The 18,752-nt window shown below is 37.4% G+C and overlaps 1 protein-coding gene across 1 annotated transcript in view; it reads left to right on the forward strand.

Moving 5' to 3' along the window:
- MDFI (MyoD family inhibitor) overlaps positions 1-18,752 on the forward strand; it is a 51,047-nt gene that overhangs the window by 20,378 nt on the left and 11,917 nt on the right. The window contains exon 3 of the mRNA XM_032219116.1: positions 16,053-16,277. Coding sequence (XP_032075007.1) covers positions 16,053-16,277 — 225 coding nt within the window. The remainder of the gene's footprint in view (positions 1-16,052; positions 16,278-18,752) is intronic.

Consider the following 18,752-nt stretch of genomic DNA (forward strand, 5'->3'; position numbering starts at 1 on the left):
GTCCCAAACACTATAAAGTTTGACAAACATTGTTCATAGAGAAGAGGGGGGCAAATGCAAAGGAACTAGAGCCATTCATGGGAGCTTGCTTGTATCTTACATAGAGACATGTGTATCTGCACCTATCTATGTCCTCATAAACTCTGCTGTCATTATCTTCAATTTCCTCAGCTGATAAACAGAATCCAGTTCTTGCAATACTGCTCTTGGGGTCTTTTCTGTTGTTGTTTTATGCATGGTGCAAAATGGCTGATGGACTTTCAGGATGTTTTTTAAGGATTAGGGTTCAGTGTATCTACACCTTCTTTCTTTCACTTGGCTAGGGTAAGCACACCCTCTCCTGGATTAGCCTGGTCGTCCTCAGGGCAGCTACCCAGCTTTGAAACAATCTGTCATCTAATGATTGAGGGAATTGTTCATGACTTCTGTGCTCTGTGTGGCTCTTTTATGTTCTCAATAAAGGGGCCTCTTGACTGCGTTGCTAGGTACTAGTGCTACCTACAGATAGCTTACAGCTTGCTCCAATGGTCACTTGTGGTTGAGGTACTTCTCTTTCCTCTGAAGTTTCTGACCACCAAGCTGGTGACTACAGCTGCTCCTGTTTACAGGAAGATAATGATAACAATCAACCCTACAATCTGTATGGAAGCAGAGATTAGACCCTATATGGCTTATAATTAGCTTTGATTGCAGACTTTGTGACTGGTTGATTGATTCTATCTACAATTTTGTTTATTCATAGTTGTGGCTATTGATAGTATGGTAGGTACAAAAGTGTCCCATTTGCATATTTATTATGAAGCTCAATCAGTACACAATGACTTAGGAGCAAGCTATGCTGTTATCTGGCTTTCTTTGGTTTGCATCTCAGTACAGAATAGGGTTTTGAAACAGAAGATGATACAAAACCTGTGTATCTGTATCAGAGCAAAAGTCTAAATCTTAAGACAGTTGCAGAGTTGATTAAAATACTCTAGGCAGATTTCAGAAGTGACGGGAAAGATGTTTAGTGCAGAGAAGCTAAGCAGAATCTCTAATATTTTGGTGCATTCCATGATTACAGGATTAAAAGAAATTAATTCTGATTATAGAATTGGGATCTGAAGAACAGAGGATGGGTGGAATTCCTCTTATTTTGAAATATATTTCTGGTAAAAATATGTTTCAAAATATAGGAAATAAATGCTGAAATCCCAGAAGCCACTAGGGGGATATGCACACTTCAGGCCAAACAATATTCTACATGATATATTATATGGTTATTAAAAAATGCAAAATGTTACCATTATATCACGATTGATAAACAATTGCCATAGACATTTTTTTCTTATGTGTGGTATATAACTTTTTTATTTATTCTACAAATAAATAAATTACCATTAGGGAACCAGTTCTATTAAATCATCTGCTAGTGCATCGTAATAGGAAATGTTGGAATTTTTCTCAAGTTGCCATTTTTGTTCTCTTCCACAGTTATGATCTTTATCAACAGAGTTTGAATCCTATGCAATTTAAATTTCATACACAAAATAAATAGAATTGGAGTTATTTGGGAACTAAAATAAGGGGAAAAGAGGACAATATTAGACATTTTTGCAATATATCTAGGCCGATATTCAGAGACCGAGCATTTAGAAATTTCTATAGATGAGCATTCAGGTATGTAATTTCATTTAAAATCAAAGGTTGTCTTGTCAAACCAATCAAATCTGTCACTGTATGATATTCTATGATCTACACTGAGGGATTATTATGATTTACAGTAAAAGGAGTCAGATAAATTCAAATTATAATTCTCATTAATAATAATGTCCACTAGCTGCCGTATATCTAATCTTCAATTAACTTCTCCAAAGATCTCTTAAAGGGTTAGAGAAGCACAATTTCCTCTTGAAGAACCTGTGCTGGTTTGACCTGAGAAGGTTAGACAATTACTGTACCAGCATGTCCTTGATTAGACTTGCCATAATTTTTGTTAGCATGATGGTCTGTTTGAAAGTTATCCAGATCTGTTCCACATGTGCTTTTTCTCAGCCTTTAAGCTCATGTCTGCATTAATATAGAAACAAAATGAAATATAGAAACAAAATGAAATATAGAAACAAAATGAAATATAGAAACAAAATAAAATATAGAAACAAAATGAAATATAGAAATATTTATTTTTATTCATTAAACAAAGTTATATATTGCCATTTCACTTCCTTCCTTAAGGAAGTAACTTCCAATAGCAACTGCCAGTTTGTCTTAAAGTGAAAGCATTATGCTGTCCTGCCAGTGGTGGGTTCCAGGGGGTAAGGCCCAGTATGCCGTACTGGGAGTAGCCAGGAGAAGCAGCCACTGTACTGGTCCAGTGGCTCGTTTGGCCTGCCCGTGTTCTATGGGCGTTTAATACTGTGACCGGCCCATTGTGCACATGCGCACAGCATGTGGCGCCTTGCATGATCTCCACCGGGCAGCTGGGTGTCACTGGGTGGTAGATGCCCTACCAGCATACTGGCTGCTCTGGAGTCCGGAACCCACCACTGTGTCCTGTAATGGGGTTTCCTAAATATTACCAACCAAAATAGAGGATTTTTTAAAAAAAACAAAACAGAATTTCTATAGTAAATGTGATTTCTTATAGTTTGGTGGTAAAAGAAGCTGGGAGCTGTGTTTTCTACCACTCCTATAAGATGCTCCCACCTGTGTGAACTGCTTAAAGTGTCCTTACAATAAAACATTCACAGCACACTGAATTGACCCCGAGGAGTGACAAGAGGAACAACCAGTCAGAAAACAATGGCCCAGTAAACCACATCATTTGTATTGGTTGTCCATATCTAAAGATGGTATAGTCAGCATGCTGTCCTAGTAGGAAGGAATAAATAATAAGGCCACCTGGACAGATTTATCAAAAACAGTCCAATATCTTCCTATAAATTACAATGCTTCTGCCCCTGTCTTGCCTTTGAACTGTAGTAGCTAAAGATATGTAAACCATGGCTTTTATCCAAGACTGCCAGTGCTTTGCTGGGAAACTAGTAGGTACTGTAGTTGTCTGCATACTTAATAAATCTATTTTGCATCTTCAAAATGATGTGGTTGATTTAGGTAAGCCAGGTTTTGGCCAGGAGACATAGCAATGAACTCCTTAGCCATTGCTGCCCCTTTTCTAGATATTTTGAATGTTGTGCTAGCCTGATTATTTCAGATTGAAGTCATCTGTAAGTGATTTAGTTAAAGAACCAATTGCTAATTCTTCAGTGCTATAGAATACAATGAACACACTTTAAAATGTATAAATAACAATCTTGCTTAAATCCATGTGTTTGTTTCATTCCCCATATTAATACAAATTTAATGTAATACAACCTGCTTAGGGTACATGTATGATAAATGCCTTTTCCCATAAAAATGAAAGATAGGTTTAACACTGACAAAATGATGGCACAGGCAATAAGTCGCTGCCAGTATATTTATAGTACATGGGGTGCACTTTTTAAAACTACAGTATTTAACTAAAAGGAAGACAAATATTAATTTGACATCCATCTCCAAAGGAAGAGTAAACAGAAAAACTAAACAAGAAAAAAAATCTTGTTTAATACCCTAGCTTTCCTTAGCTTAGTTTTCCTGTACTTAGGACTGGTATGGCTGGTGTTTGCCAGGGAAACTCCATTTTGTTGAGTTCATTTTGCTCATTTCTGTTCCTAAATGTTTTCACTTTGGACATTTGCCTCTCATTCTTGGGCCTCATATCCTAACATCCTTGCCCTAAAATTCCTGGAAGGCTACGTGATAGCCTTATCAAACAACACGTACCATTCTGAATGAGGACAGCAGTGGAAACAAAGCTGGTCCCTTCTTCCTGCTATAAACAGATTAGTTAGAACGTGCTAACTCCCCTTTTCTTGTTGCAGATAAATTAGCTAGAAAGTTTTGTATATTTAATTACTAGCCTTATCAGTTAGATACAGAGGGGCATGGTCTGAAATATTTTAATAATGAACCCACCTGCTGGGTGGGCCATACATGGGTATAAATATTTTATTGCTTGTTGCCTATTGCTTGCTAAGGATCATGTGCCTCTGTTTTCCAAAAGTGTGTAAAAGCTATGCTAACCTGTGCATTGAGGGCTCTTCATTTGTGTTTTAGTCCAGAGAGCACACACCTTCGTGCTGAAATTTCCTGCCTTATGTGATAATTGGCTACTTTGCACCAGGGAAGAACAAATCCAGCATTTGGCTGGGCTAATCAACACTTTGTCAACCTAGGTTTACCAAATTTACATCGAAATCAGTCCTGGAGATTCTGTTTCCTCCTAAATATCAACACATCTCCTATGTTTGCATACTTATGTAATAGTGTGCATATATACTTGCCAAAAATCACATTCCAAAAATGAAAGAGAATATATTTGGAATTCATATCTATTAATTAAAATTCCCTTTAAAAATTGTTTATAAAATTGATTTACAAATCATTTTCTCAAGTCACTTTCTCACACACATAATGTAGAGGAGATGAGGAGAGCTTGCTGTTCACTTGACATTTCATTACCCAACTAGGTAACATCATCAGTTACCTAATTATTAGCACTAATATTATCTGACTATTGCTTTGGTAGCAGCTCTTCCTCTTGTCTTTCAAAGAAATTTCCTATTCCTCTCCACATAAACAAACCATTCTTACACCATGCAGCCCTAATGCAGTGTTTTTCAACCACTGTGCCGCGGCACACTAGTGTGCCGTGACATAGTGTAAGGTGTGCCGTGGGAAAAACACTTTATATATAGTCAATATAGGCACAGAGTTAAATTTTTTTAACATTTTCTAATGGTGGTGTGCCTCATGATTTTTTTCATGAAAAAAGTGTGCCTTTGCACAAAAAGGTTGAAAAACACTGCCCTAATGATGGAGTGAGGGATATGGAAAGCTCAACTCTGAGAAAGGAAGATAAAGAAGTAAAAGTTGATGAAGTTGAGGCAATGAGAAGAAATAATTGGATAGAGAAGAAATGAAAAGAGAGCAAAACTTTATTTAGATATAAAAAGATTTAAAATTCACCATGTAAACAGCCTTCTTATACAAAAGCTAATTTTTAAAGTTATCCAATATTTTCAGCAAGCAATCATTTGAAATTCTTGGGCATTTTTATTTCTTTGCATTCTTACCTGCTTATCTAAATGGACTAATTTGGAGGGAGGGAAATCTCTAATCTTCATATTAAGAAATATGGTGTTTATTCTACAGGAAATTTTAGATTTCATTATGTCAAAGAAATGGCAGGATTATTTTTTCCAGTATTTTGTTCTGTGGGCTGTTCTGTTTGTTCTTGTAAAGAATTTCTCATATTTTTTCTTGTTCAGTTTACTTTCATTAAGCATACTGGAAAATTTTGCCCGTCTTATTTGCTATTGTTATAAAATAATAAAAACCACACTTTTGATTTTCAGTGACAGTGAAAATATGCAGCATAAACTTTGGTTCTAGAAAGTGCAGTAAAGATTTTGGGACCTTGTGCAGCCTATAGTTATGAGCTGTACATTCCTGCATTATTACAGTATGAACTGATATTTCCTTAGTGTTCAGATATGTATATGCATGTGTGGTCCATTTCTTACATCAGGAAGACTTTATGGACAAAAGCACAATATTTAGTTTTCCTTTCATTCTATTCATTTAAGAATAATAATGGGATGTTGGCCTTCATACAGTGCTTGCAAAATTAGTTATAAAACTCATGAAACTATTGCTCCAGTCTCCCTATATAAGACCCAAGTGTCTGTCTATAAATATTCAGTTCTGAAGATAATTCAAAGAACCCAGCTGCTGCCAAAAACATGCCCTTCCATTTGTCGAATTATTTTTTAACTGATTTCACTAAAGAAAGATGCAAAATCTAGAAAAACTTGGGAAAGTTTCATTGTTGATACAAAGAAAGTGCTCTATTTACATATTCAATTGTCCCCCCCCTCTTTTTGCCATTTAATTTGTCATTTAAGAGTTTGAATCCAGAAATTAGGTTAAATTGTTCATCACTAATAATAAATATTTATATTACAACATTGCCTAGAGGCATCTGATACATTGGCAGCCTTTTCTGGTATACAGTATATCGCATAGATAGGAAATAAATGACAAGTTCTGTATTACAATTATAACACTGCAAGCCGAAACACATTTACTAGACAGTGTATTTAACTGAACACAGATTTAATATACCTTGGGGGATTTGCATTTCTATCCAGATTTTTTTTTTTGTTAAATGGATTATTTCCATTAAGAGATATACAAAAAAGGAAGCTAAAACATGAGCAGATGAATAAAAGAAAATGGTGATGCCTAGATGCCCCATTAAACGACTATAATGAGCTACTGTCACTGCACATTTGAAGATCCATCCAGAAACAGGTGGGGCTAAATGCTAAGCATGCAGCAATCCAACCAGTTCCTTAGTCTCATTAGTCTTCTTCTGATTCTTTCAAGGGATAGAGCAAGAGATAGTTTTTATACTGAAAAATGATAGCTATAAAAACCTGCCAGGTTGTTTAGCACTGCTAACACATTTGGTTAAAGAAAGTACCATTCACCCAACTTTTCATCCTATCAATTTCTCTACCAGGATTTAGCACTCTGCATTTTGAAAACACACTCCAGAGACTGAGATGTAGGATAATCAGCATGTGGTCAAAATGGGTCAGATCTTTGAATGATGCTATTAATTCCAGGCATTTTTCTGAACCTTCTAGCTCTGAAACTTGTATTGCAACACTGAGTCAATTTCTCTAGGACATGGAACGGTTCAAAAAGCATTGGTGTAGAGCAGCATGTGTTGTTATCTTCCTCTAATTTTGGAGTTTCACACTGATTAATCATCTTAATTAGTGCTATCAACACGTTTTGCAGATGTTTCCCAAATATAGTTTTTTCTCAGAATGCAAAATGATTATAGTTAATTTCTCATTGACATCTACATTCATCCGAGTGATATTACCAGAAATCAAAGAGACCAGGGAATTTGAGGGTTTTGGTGTTTCCTGAGCTTGTTTTTTTTCTATTTGCAAAGTTATATTGTCTGTGTTTTGAACCAAAAGTTGGGTTTACAGGCTATTTATGTGTGGCAGCTTCTTCTATCTGTTTTTATCAATATTGTTGTGTTTTGTGTATATGTTTCTGATTGACCTCCTTTGCATCACTGACTATATTGTTTATTCTAAATTATTGATCTTTGATGTTTGTTCCCCTATGTGCAGATTGCTGGGTATGTGATATTTCTAAAAGCCATTTTTGCTGTGGCAGTCTAGAACTGTTAAAAATGGAAGATAATTATATCTTGACTCCTGTGAATTTTTGTTACCTAAAAATATCTTTTTATATATATATATATATAGTGTGTGTGTGTGTGTGTGTGTGTGTGTGTGTGTGCACAGGTTTTGGTGTATTCGGGTCTTTTCCCGTATAAGATTGAGAGTATCTTGGCAACGTTTTAACGAGGTCCCACTCGTCATCCTCAGGCTGGTGTCTTCGGCCTCATGCCTGTGCGAGCAAAGTGTGATCAGAGCTGCCGTCCCTCTATAAATACTGGTGTGGGGTGTGTGTGTGGAGTATTGGCTCTGTTGCTGCAAGCAGATTGGTTGGCTGTGTTGTAATATCTTGATTAGATGATGGAGTTGATGTCTGCAGATTAGTCAGCTGTTTCATAACATCCTGTGTGGCTGAGGTACTGGCTGTGTGCTTGGACAATCTAAAACTGCGCTGCCTACGGTCTGACCTAAGCATAGTACACAAAATTGTCTGCTACAATGTCCTACGTGTCAATGACTACTTCAGCTTCAACCTCAATAATACTCGAGCAAAAAATAGATACAAACTCAAGATAAACCGCTCCAAACTCGATTGCAGAAAATACGACTTCAGCAGCAGAGTGGTCAACACTTGGAATGCTCTATCTGACTCCGTTGTTACATCCTCAAATCCCCACAGCTTCAAACTTAAACTGTCTACTGTGGACCTAACCCTATTCCTAAGAGGTCCGTAAAGGGGCATGCATAAGTGCACCAGCGTGCCTTCCGTCCCTGTCCTACTGTCTCCATTTATTTGTACTCATTTCCTTTGTTCATGTCCATGTTCATACTTACACCTGTTACCTTGTACACGTTTGACAAACTAAATGAAATATTTTTTTTAAAAAAATGCTATGACAGAGGAGAAAGGGGGTGTAGAAGGAAAGATAATAAGCAAACAGAATGCAGACAGAGAAGTGGAGGCAATATCTGGAGTTTCACAGCTATTATAAGGAGGCAAGAGGACTATCGTTCAACTGTTAGGACTACAAAAATTAGTTATCAGCATATCATAGTGGGAATCCTGCTTGGAGTTATAGCTTTGCTTGGAGCAAGTAGAAAAGGAACAACCATGGTAAAACAGCATTTTATCTTAATTAGTATAAGAACCTTTGAAAAACAGCAAGTTTTATGATACTTTACAGACTTTGAAATTCGTGTTTGAACTGAATATTAAAAGACTAAGTATAAAGACATGTATGTGGCAGGGGGATATGTGGCCCCATGTAGAAGAATGGAGTTGACCCAGAGCAATAACCTGTAGCACACACTTTGGGAACATGTGTGCTGCAATAAAGCATTGTCTACAGATTTGCTACACTGTGGTCTGCCCAGTCTTTGAAAAACAAAGAACCTCACATGGTTATCCCTTTCTTTTACTAATCATCCTCTAGGCAGAATCTCTTCCTCAACAACCCTTCTTCAAAGTTATTCCTATATACCATTACAGAAAAAGCAGAAATAGCAATTTCCAAAAGTAATTATAAAAGGAAGTATGCAAACTCAGTGTCCTTTTAAGACACCAAGTGTGGTTTGAGAAGATGACTATTCCGTTATTTCCCAGAGATAATTATGAGAATTATGAAGAGGTGGCTTCACTTGCTGGCCCTTCATTCTACTATGGTTGTTGGTTTTGTTTTGAGTGAAGCCATCTTCAATTCACCATTTCTTGATGTTATGGAAATCCATTGAGGCCCACTTAGGAATATCAAATCCTGAGAATGTTAGGCATGTCCCTAGGAGCTTTAAAGTGAAAAACCAGTACTTTGAATTGCTCCCGGAAGCACACTGGCAGCTCATAAACTAGAGGTATTACACATATTGAATAACTGGCAACAATTGCCACCCATGCTTCCACGTTCCACAGCAGTTGACACTTCCAAATGCTGTTCAAGAGCAGACTTAACATTAGAATGACTAATATAAATTCCAAACATTGTTTAGTTTTTAAAATAAACTTATTCTGAGATGAAGGAAGGAAGGAAAGTACATAGGAAGGAAGGAAGGAAGGAAGATCCTCCTTAGTGATTTCCAGACTGTATCTCTAGTGATGCCAACAGTTGCTTTAGTTTGGCATGATTTCTGTGTATAGTAAGGAACAATAAGAGAATAACAGAGTTGGAAAGGATATTGGAGGTCTTCTAGTCCAACCCCTGCTCAGCAAAAACCATATACCATTTCAGACAAATGATTGTCCAATGTCTTCTTAAAAACTTCCAGTATTGGGGCATCCACAACTTCTAAAGGCAAGTTGGTCCACTGTCAGGAAAGTTCTCCTTAGTTCTAGGTTGCTTCTCTCCTTGATTAGTTTCTATCCATTGCTTCTTGTCCTGCCTTCAGGTACTTTGAAGAATAGGTTGACTCCCTCTTCTTTGTGGCAGCCCCTCAAGGACACTCCTTAGAAGATAATAAAGGACACTGCTTAGAGGACATGGCTTTCTTGGTTTTTGGGTCTGACAAAATTCATAATTAATTAACTATGGGGCTTACTTTTGGGGACACATTATACTATCCCTATCTGTGTACTGTATGTGCATGTATATGTTTTATATATGTACATGTGTTGTGTATGTGCTATAAAACCTTTCAGGAAATTATTGTAGAGTGTAAAAATATTTTTAAATTGTATGAACTTTCTGGTATTCCTTACAGTAATCTTAAAGAATCAATATGTTGAAAGATCTGTTCAATCTTTCACTGATAAAGATGTTAGAATGGGGGCGGGGGGGGGGGGTTGCCTTAGAATAATCCCAGTATTGAGGAGGGAAGACATGGTAGGCCAAACCAATATTTGTCTTCCTGTTTTTAGACACCAAGCTGCATGTGTGTGAAGTCTTTCAGAGAGCTCCTTCTTGAAATATGACTGAGTGCATTACTTTAAGTACAGCTGAACCAGGTCAGGAAAAGTGCAAGGTATTTTAATGCATGACTTGGTCTTTTTCTCTTCCACAAAGCTGAAAATTTCTTGGAGTTCCTCTTATTCTGGAGAGTGTTATTTAAGAGATATACTGCAGTATAGGTAACACATCTATGTGATCTGTGATATTCTTTAATAACAGTTCCGTCCTCTTTGAAAGACTTGTTCCATCTGTGTATGTAAAAAGACTGCATGAGCCTGTGGGCTTAGCTGAAATAAATTATGCCTCTGTGCTGCTCCTGATAAAATCAAAGCAATTTATACTGTTACCTATGCACAATAGATCAGATAAGAGAATCTGTGGGGCAGGGAAGGCCAAGTAAATAATCCACTCTTTTGAGTTAGAGGCAGAAGGAATATGGAACATCTGGCTGTTACTATGACCACATAAATTCTCAGAAGATGTTGTCTGAATATTCATCTATTTGATAATAGGTGGCATTCCGTAAATCAGAATACTTCTTATTAAATAACATGAAACAGGGATGGAAAATCTGTAGCTCTCCATGTTTTGCCAAATAGCAGTTCCAAGCCTCTCCCTGGCTTGGAGTATGGCTAATAATGAAGGAGATTTGAAGGTATAGATTTGCCAACTTCTGACAACAGGTTCTCCATCTTGGATGATAATCCATGATTCTCACTGTATTTGTGTAGTTACTGCTAACCAGTTTGCTTCAAACTCAAAATTAGAAAAGTACTAAAAAGTATAGTTTCTAATGACAGAGGCAAGTTGTATTTAGCAGGTAATATATATTGCAGCATATTTCTGGGTTTGTTTTTTGGCTCAAAATAGCTCCATAGCTGCTTGTAAACTACAATACAAATGCAGAAGTTAATGTACAATACAATGAAGGCAAGGTAAACAGCAGCTCTCTGAAACTGAGCTCACAATGTCCAAATTAACATAAATGAAATAAAAATACCCAAACTCCCAACATATCCTTCCTCTTACCTTAAAGAAAAACAAAACTGTTGTTCTCCTCCCCAAATGTTGAATGAGTAGGAGTAAAAAAAACACGCAAACTCTCTCTCTCTCTCTCTCTCTCTCTCTCTCTCTCTCTCTCTCTCTCTCTCTCTCTCTCTCTCTCTCTCTCTATCTATCTATCTATCTATCTATCTAACAAACAAACTCAACAGGTTCTTACCTTTTAGCAATAAATATATGCCTCATTCAAGCTTTATGGCAATATGTAATTGTTGGAAAACGACCAACTGCATGGAAATGGGAAAGGCAAGTGAGCAAAAGACGTTTTGGTTGTGACATCTGAGTAGAGTCAAGGTGTTACTGATTCAGTTAATAAGATCCTGCAGGGAAGATAGCAACATCTGCAGTTATGAGCATAATCATAATCATAAAATAAAATATTGGGATTAGAAGACCTTACTTCTTTTTTTTATCCTAGATACAAGAGAAACCAGATGCAACAGTGTGGTTATTCTACTCTTTGATTCTAGACTGAAAAAAGTATAACAGCAATAAAAAGTATTTTGAATGTGAGCAAAACACCTAATGCTTTATAACTGGGTGTTTACCAAATTAAAATTGGTAGGAAATACTTTACTAACTCATTCTCACTCCTTTGCTATTTTAATGGAGCACACCAGTGGTGGGTTCCAGATCCCATCACAACCAGTACACTGCGCACGGGGCCAGGCGTCCTAGCCGGGCACACGCCACCGCCCTGTGACACCCAGCTGCTCGGTGGTGGTTGCACAGGTGCTGCACGCTATATGCGCTTGCGCAATTGGGCGGTCGTGTTATAAACAACTATGGAACGGGGGTGGGTAGGTGGGCCAAACAAGCCACTGTACCTGTACGGTGGCCACTGCTCCTGGCTACTACTGGTACAACTGTACTGGGTTGTACTGCCCAGATCCCACCACTGGAGCACACCTTTACACACCACTGGAGGGTTGGTGCCTTGGTTTCCATCAAATCAGAGGCCCTACCTTACAGGATGTTAAAGGGAGCAAGGCGGAAGCACGTTCAGATGTGCATGATTTTGTCATTATAGCTTTTACAATAAAAGTAGTACTTATCTGCATGGCATTGGTTTTCTAGTCTGGTCTACTTGTTGAAATTACAGGAAGCAACTTTCTATAATAGCTACAATAGTAGAAATCTTTAGCACTAATCTGTACCACTAAAAGTCTATTAGCCATGTAAGTTTTAAAGATACTATATTTAAACATATGGTTTTAAAATGATGGAGTTAATTAAAAAATTTTTTTATAAAATCACATGTTTAACATTGTATTTCAGATAATAATTCAGGATTTACAGGGTACAGTAAATAGCACAAGTTATTGCCTCCAAAATATCTTAGTTAAGCACTGGGTCCATACAGTACAGGGTCCATAAATGTTGTAGGACTAAGGAACATACTTGGCCTTTGGATAGCAAGTTAAAACCATATCCTAAAAAATAATGGCCGTGGGCAGTACAAATGCTAGGTTCAACTATGTTACTTTCATTTAATTAAAATTAAAACATAATTAATATAATTGCACTCCCAACATGTTTCTTACTGTTTTGCTGGTTCATTTATTATTTTTTAATATCATGCACCACTTGTGTCAGGGAGATGGAGAGACTTGAAGTTCATATAAACCAGGAGTGTCAAACTTGATTTCATTGAGGGCCGCATCAGGGTTGTGCTAGGGGGCATGGCCAGCTTGACATCACTCATGTTGGGGGCACCAGTGAAAACCAGCTCCCAAGCTCTGTTTTTGGCTGCGACAGCCTCCTGCCAGTGCAAATGGAGCTTGTGCGAACCACACTCCATTTTTGCTGGCAGAGCATTGTGGGCTGGTCTTTCGCTGTTTCCAAGATAGCCCCATGGGTCACATCTAAGCACCTTTTGGGCCAGATGTGGCCCACAGGCCTTGAGTTTCACACCCCTGATATAAACAAATGAATGTATTAAATTGGTTTTCCTTCTGTCAACTTAAAAAAGACAATGGGGTCTGGCTTTTCTTGAAATTAGGTAATTTCCCAATTTAGTTTGTCCCCATACATTATTGGGGTGGGAGGGGGGTAGGATTATTTGTAAATATCAATGAAATGTGGAACATGAGCAGAGGCAACAGATGATGGGGAGGAGAGGGATTTTTGGAAATTTATTTTTATTTGTTTATTAAATTCCTCACACAGAAAAGAGACCTCTCCCACGAGCTGCAAAGGCGTGGCTGAAGTTTCCAGTATGATAATAATATCATGATTGTTTAGTATATCGAAGGAAAGGCCAGCTTTTCTTTCTTAAAGTAAATGTTCAGGGAAGGGAGAGAATACACTAAATTACAATGTGATGGCTTCTGTTTGATGAAGATTGCCAATTCCTAGAGCACTCTCTGATACTGAACGAAACAATCATTTCTGGGAAAGCTTCTACAATGCTGCTGTATGAGTCACCTCAGATCATTTGTTTATGCAGATGTTTCTGAATCACATAGAAAATAGCTTGTTAACTATAGTACCCCTAGACTCTATACCTCAGTACTCATACTGGCCCCTGTGTTACAATGACTAAAATTATGTGTGTGCGGTCTTCCTTCTCTCCTCCCTGACTGCCTGCATGTAGGACCACTTGTTCTATTCAGAATAATGATGGGTCCAAAGCTTCTTGCTTCCTGCCTTCAGCCCCCTGCCTGGCTGCAAGGAGAGCTTGTTGTTACCGGCAGTGTAATTATGGGTGTTTGGTCTTACTCTCTTCACCTAAGGTGTAATTTACTTTATATAAAATGTGACTCCACCCCCTCCAAAGCTGGTGCATCCAGCTGCTCATCTTGTGTGCAAATTGTTGCTATTCTGAGTGCCCAGCAGGAGCAGGAAGGAGCCAAGGGAGTAGGAAGCAATAGTGCTGTGGTGAAATTGAAGAGGTTTTAGGGGTGAAGAGAGAGATTTGTCAGCCTGCCATCTCAGAGTCTGCATGGGAATTTGTCCACTGATTTCAGTGAATCTTCAGTTTTCTTCTCATGCGCTTATATTCCTCTCTTTCAACAGGTTCCATTTCTACCCAATAAAATTCAACAATTGCATTAAGGTATCCCCCAATTATATACAATTCACTGTTGTTGCTTCACAAATGACTTCAATGCCTTTTTAATTGGTGCGTGTTTTGCCAGAAAGGAAAAGAGAGCAATTGCTTTGAAGTACATACATGGCTGGGTAATATTTGAAACAAGACACTTTATTATACAGTTTTAAGTCTTCTGTAAATTAAAAATGATGGACCAAAATGACCAACTTAAGTAAGTTTCAACAGAGAAATGCAAATAGTAGTCCTAAAATCTAAACACAACAAGATTAAAGCTAATTATAAGAATGTTTGGACATAGTAGCGCATTAATCCACTTTTACATGTGGATTTATATGTTTCTTAGTATTTACTGTATTCTTACATAGTCCAGCCATACACAAATCCTTTCCTTTTCTCTTTTTGACACTGGGCCATAATTTCCCATGATGTCTGAAGCACATGATATTCTACCCTGATTCAGCACTAGACTCCAGCAATGCTCTAAAGGGGGAAACATCATGAGACGGGAGGTTGAAGCGCTCAGGCCATACATAAGTCTGTTTCTAAGCTAAATTGATATCCTGTCACATGTGTATATAAAGCATGTCCAGATGGATCTTATTTAACAGAATAACAGAGTTGGAAGGGACCTTGAAGGTTTTTTAGTTCAACCCCCTGCTTCTGCAGGAAGGCCTATAACAAAGAGTCACAGTGGTTAGAATGCAGTATTGCAGGCTACTTCTGCTGCCTGCTGGCTGCCTGCAATTTGGCAGTTTGAATCTCACCAGGCTTAAGGTTGACTCAGCCTTCCATCCTTCTGAAGTCGATAAAATGAGGACCCAGATTGTTGGGGCCAATAAGCTGACTCTATAAACCGCTTAGAACTATAAAGCACCATGAAGCAAAATATAAGTCTAAGTACTATTGCTATTTCAGACAAATGATTGTTCAATCTCAAAAACCTCCAGTGTTGGAGTACCCACAACTACTGGAGGCAAGTCATTCCTCTGATTAATTGTTCTGTCAGGAAATTTCTCCTTAGTTTTAGGTTAGTTCTCTCTATTAGTTTCCATTCATTGCTGCTTGTGTTCCTCCAGATGCTTTGGAGAATGGGTTGATCCCGTCTTCTTTGTGGCACCCCTTAAATACTGGAACATTCCTTCTTTTCATTAAACTAGAAATATCCAATTCTTGCAACTAGCCTTCATTTGTGAGGCTTACATACCAGCCTAACAAATCCTTCCATCTATAGAATTTGGAAAGCTGGTCTAATAGAGCCCCCCCCACACACACAAAAAAGTACCCAAAATAGGGATACTTGAATAATAAATACATAACCAAAACAAAGTTGCAGTAATGCATTTGTCATACAATTTCAAAAGTGCAGGACTGTTTTCTTGCTACGCAGTTTCTCGTTTTCATTGTGGAAGTAGTATGTGAGAAGAGGACAGCCAATATAAAATCGGGATGCTACAGATAGTTGTCACTGGGAGATTCTGAGGAGGGGGGGGCAGTTTTGCTCATGCACAAAATGGCAAATGAACTTCATGCCAAATAACAGAGGTTCACAAACCCATTTATTCTTTATTGCTGATACATATTCTTCACTGCTGATACATGCTAATATATAATGGGATGACAGACAAGGAAGTTCACTTTTCTATTTCTCTCTGCATGCATGTATACGTAAAAGAGAGACACTTTTATCAGCTTGGATTTTCTGAAGTCACATGCTGCCCATAATATAAGTAAGCTATATTCATGCTGAAACACTCTTTTCCCTTGCAGGCCAAGATACAAACTCATGCCCTTCCTCCAGGCCAACTTCAGAGGTAGCATCAGCAACTTCATACTCCGTAACCTCTACTCCTAGTTCTCAAAATCAGACCACAGTTGTGAAAGACGAAATCTCACTGGAAGAACGTTCAACATCTCATAGATCCCTGATGAATGGAAATTCTTCATCCAACACAGAATCCGAGGGCAACTTCACAGCAGCAGAGGCAGTGACGTGTATGTTTTTTCCTTCCGATCACATCGACTTTTTCCTTTCCTTTTTTTAAATTGAAAAAGAAAATATCACGATAAAATAAAACAAAGTTACAAAATGAAAAATAAATTGTGGCAAAAGAAGGTTTTAAAAAATGAAAACAAGTGTATGTAAAACAGTGAGTGAATGGAAGCGTCCCAAACATCTAAGCAACAATATTCAATATTTCTATCTAGAACAAACAAGGTAATTTTTTAGGGAAAACAGTTTTAATATAGCTAATAAAAACCATAATGAAACTTGGAAAAAAGTCACTTATAATAGATTTTTTTAAAAGACCCTTTGAAAATTTTCAACTAAAGCAATTTCCCATGAATTTAAATATCTTTGATCGACTGAAAGATTTATTTCAATTTTACATTTTAGTAGTGATAACAAACTGGGCAGGCAACTGAATCAATTTTTATTTATTTATTTAAATATTTGTATTTAATAGTATTTATTTCTTAATATTTACAGAAAGAAGTAGAAGAATATCATACAACAGGAAATAAGGTCAATAATTCAAAAGCAGGATTGATTACAAAAGATAGTTTTTCAATTTCTTCAAAAGCTTGTGACCAAAAAGTTATGCGAATTTCGTACAGCCAGTAAAGATGGTAACGCAAACACATATATTTACAATCTCCCAAACATATTTGAAAAAACATTACAATTTGTATTTTCTAATTTTTGTAGGTGGCAATTTTATTTATGAATTATGCTGACGTTTAATTCTTGGTATCATGCTATAGAGCAGGGGTGTCAAACTCAATTTCATTAAGGGCCGCATCAGGGTTGTGTTTGACCTTGGGGGGCCAGGGTGGGTGTGGCGAGCTTGACGTCACTCATGTTGGATGCCTATGGTGGCTCCGTTTTTGGCTGTGATGGCTTCCTACAACCCTCTGCCAATGAAAACGGAGCTCGGGAGAATCGCCCATGGCTATCCCGAATTCCATTTTCCCTGGCAGAGGTACTGCGGGCTGGTCCTTTGCTGTTTCCAGGGCAGCCCTGTGGGCCACATCTAAGCACCCTATGGGCCAAATCCAGCCACTGGGCCTTGAGTTTGACACCCCTGCTGTACAACATTTGAATGCAGTTTTATGTTATAAATAGTTCCAATGAACATAGGGTTCATATCATACAATCCTCCTTGAACTTCTTAACCATTGCAACAGAGCATGTTGTTGTTCACCTTAAAACATTCTATACTATGTACTCTTAATATGACATTGTAATATTAAGATATTGTTCTTACTATCAACAGAACTAAACATACACTTTTTTCAAATGCTCTCTCAATGGATGAGATTTAAATAATTTAGGTGGGGAAATGAATGGATTTCTCTGATTTGAAATTCATCCGTTTGCTTTTTAGAAATGTTCATTTATCTAATTTCATCAACACGCAGAAAAATATAAAATGCAGATGCTCCAATCCCAATCCTATTCATGGTGTCCTTTTATGTCAGTTGCAGTTTATGACTGATTGGCTAGGTATACTCAAACCTATGGCAAACCTATGTCTTCAGTTTGGCAACTTTTATATCAGGTGTGCTTCAGATATATTGTATTAATACTGTAGGTATGTTTAATTATTAAAACTGAATTTTGACTTGCAACATGTAACAAAAGTGAAAAGGTGAGCTTTTCAGCAAGTAGAAGCATTGAGATGAGATTGCCTGGAAGCTTGTTTGGTTTGAAGTAAAGACAAACATGGTTTGTTCTCAGATGAGAGACTAGCAGTAATGTTAGATAACTGTCAGGACTGTAGGATAAATTGGGAAATAAAAAAAAACAAACTGGAAGCAAACAGTGGTAATCTTTTCCTCCATTTTTACTAAGAAAACCGTCTTCTAGTGTACGTGTAGCTGTCAGTTGAGCTCAGCTGAAGGGCAGTTCTCAGACTGAGTGAGTTCTAAAATCATAGTATCTCTGCAACTTAAGAACCAATTCTCTTTACTTGGTTGCTAGTATAATTTAGGAATAAAACAATTTTTATAGCCCAACTTACATTATAATAGTATGGATGTAGTTGAAGCCAAGTCAAAAGAAGGTCACATTGCTATTCCAAATATCAGAGAGTGACATTTTTATCACTGGCTGAGCCTTTGAGTTAAAACTTTTTGCTACAAAATCTATTTTTCCCCAAATAATAAAACTCATATTTCTTACATTTTCTATCTATAAATGTGGCATATAAATGTCCTTGGTTTGTTTACTTTGTTTCTTCGGCAAACAAAACAAAAAAATCTATTAGTTTGAATGCAACTCTCACTCTTTTTAGTTTGAGAGGAGCTGCCTGTTGACCACATAAATCTGAATCAAAGAGACCTCTAGAAATAATTGAGATTGCTAGTGGAGCACAGGGTGTTGGTCTGAAAAGGGAGACTATTTGAGGGCCAAGAAAAATTGTAATAGTGTGCTGGGAACAAAATTCTTTATCATCAGCAAAAACC

This window comes from Thamnophis elegans, chromosome 5, assembly GCF_009769535.1.
Source record: "Thamnophis elegans isolate rThaEle1 chromosome 5, rThaEle1.pri, whole genome shotgun sequence".
In the NCBI taxonomy this organism is placed as follows: domain Eukaryota; kingdom Metazoa; phylum Chordata; class Lepidosauria; order Squamata; family Colubridae; genus Thamnophis; species Thamnophis elegans.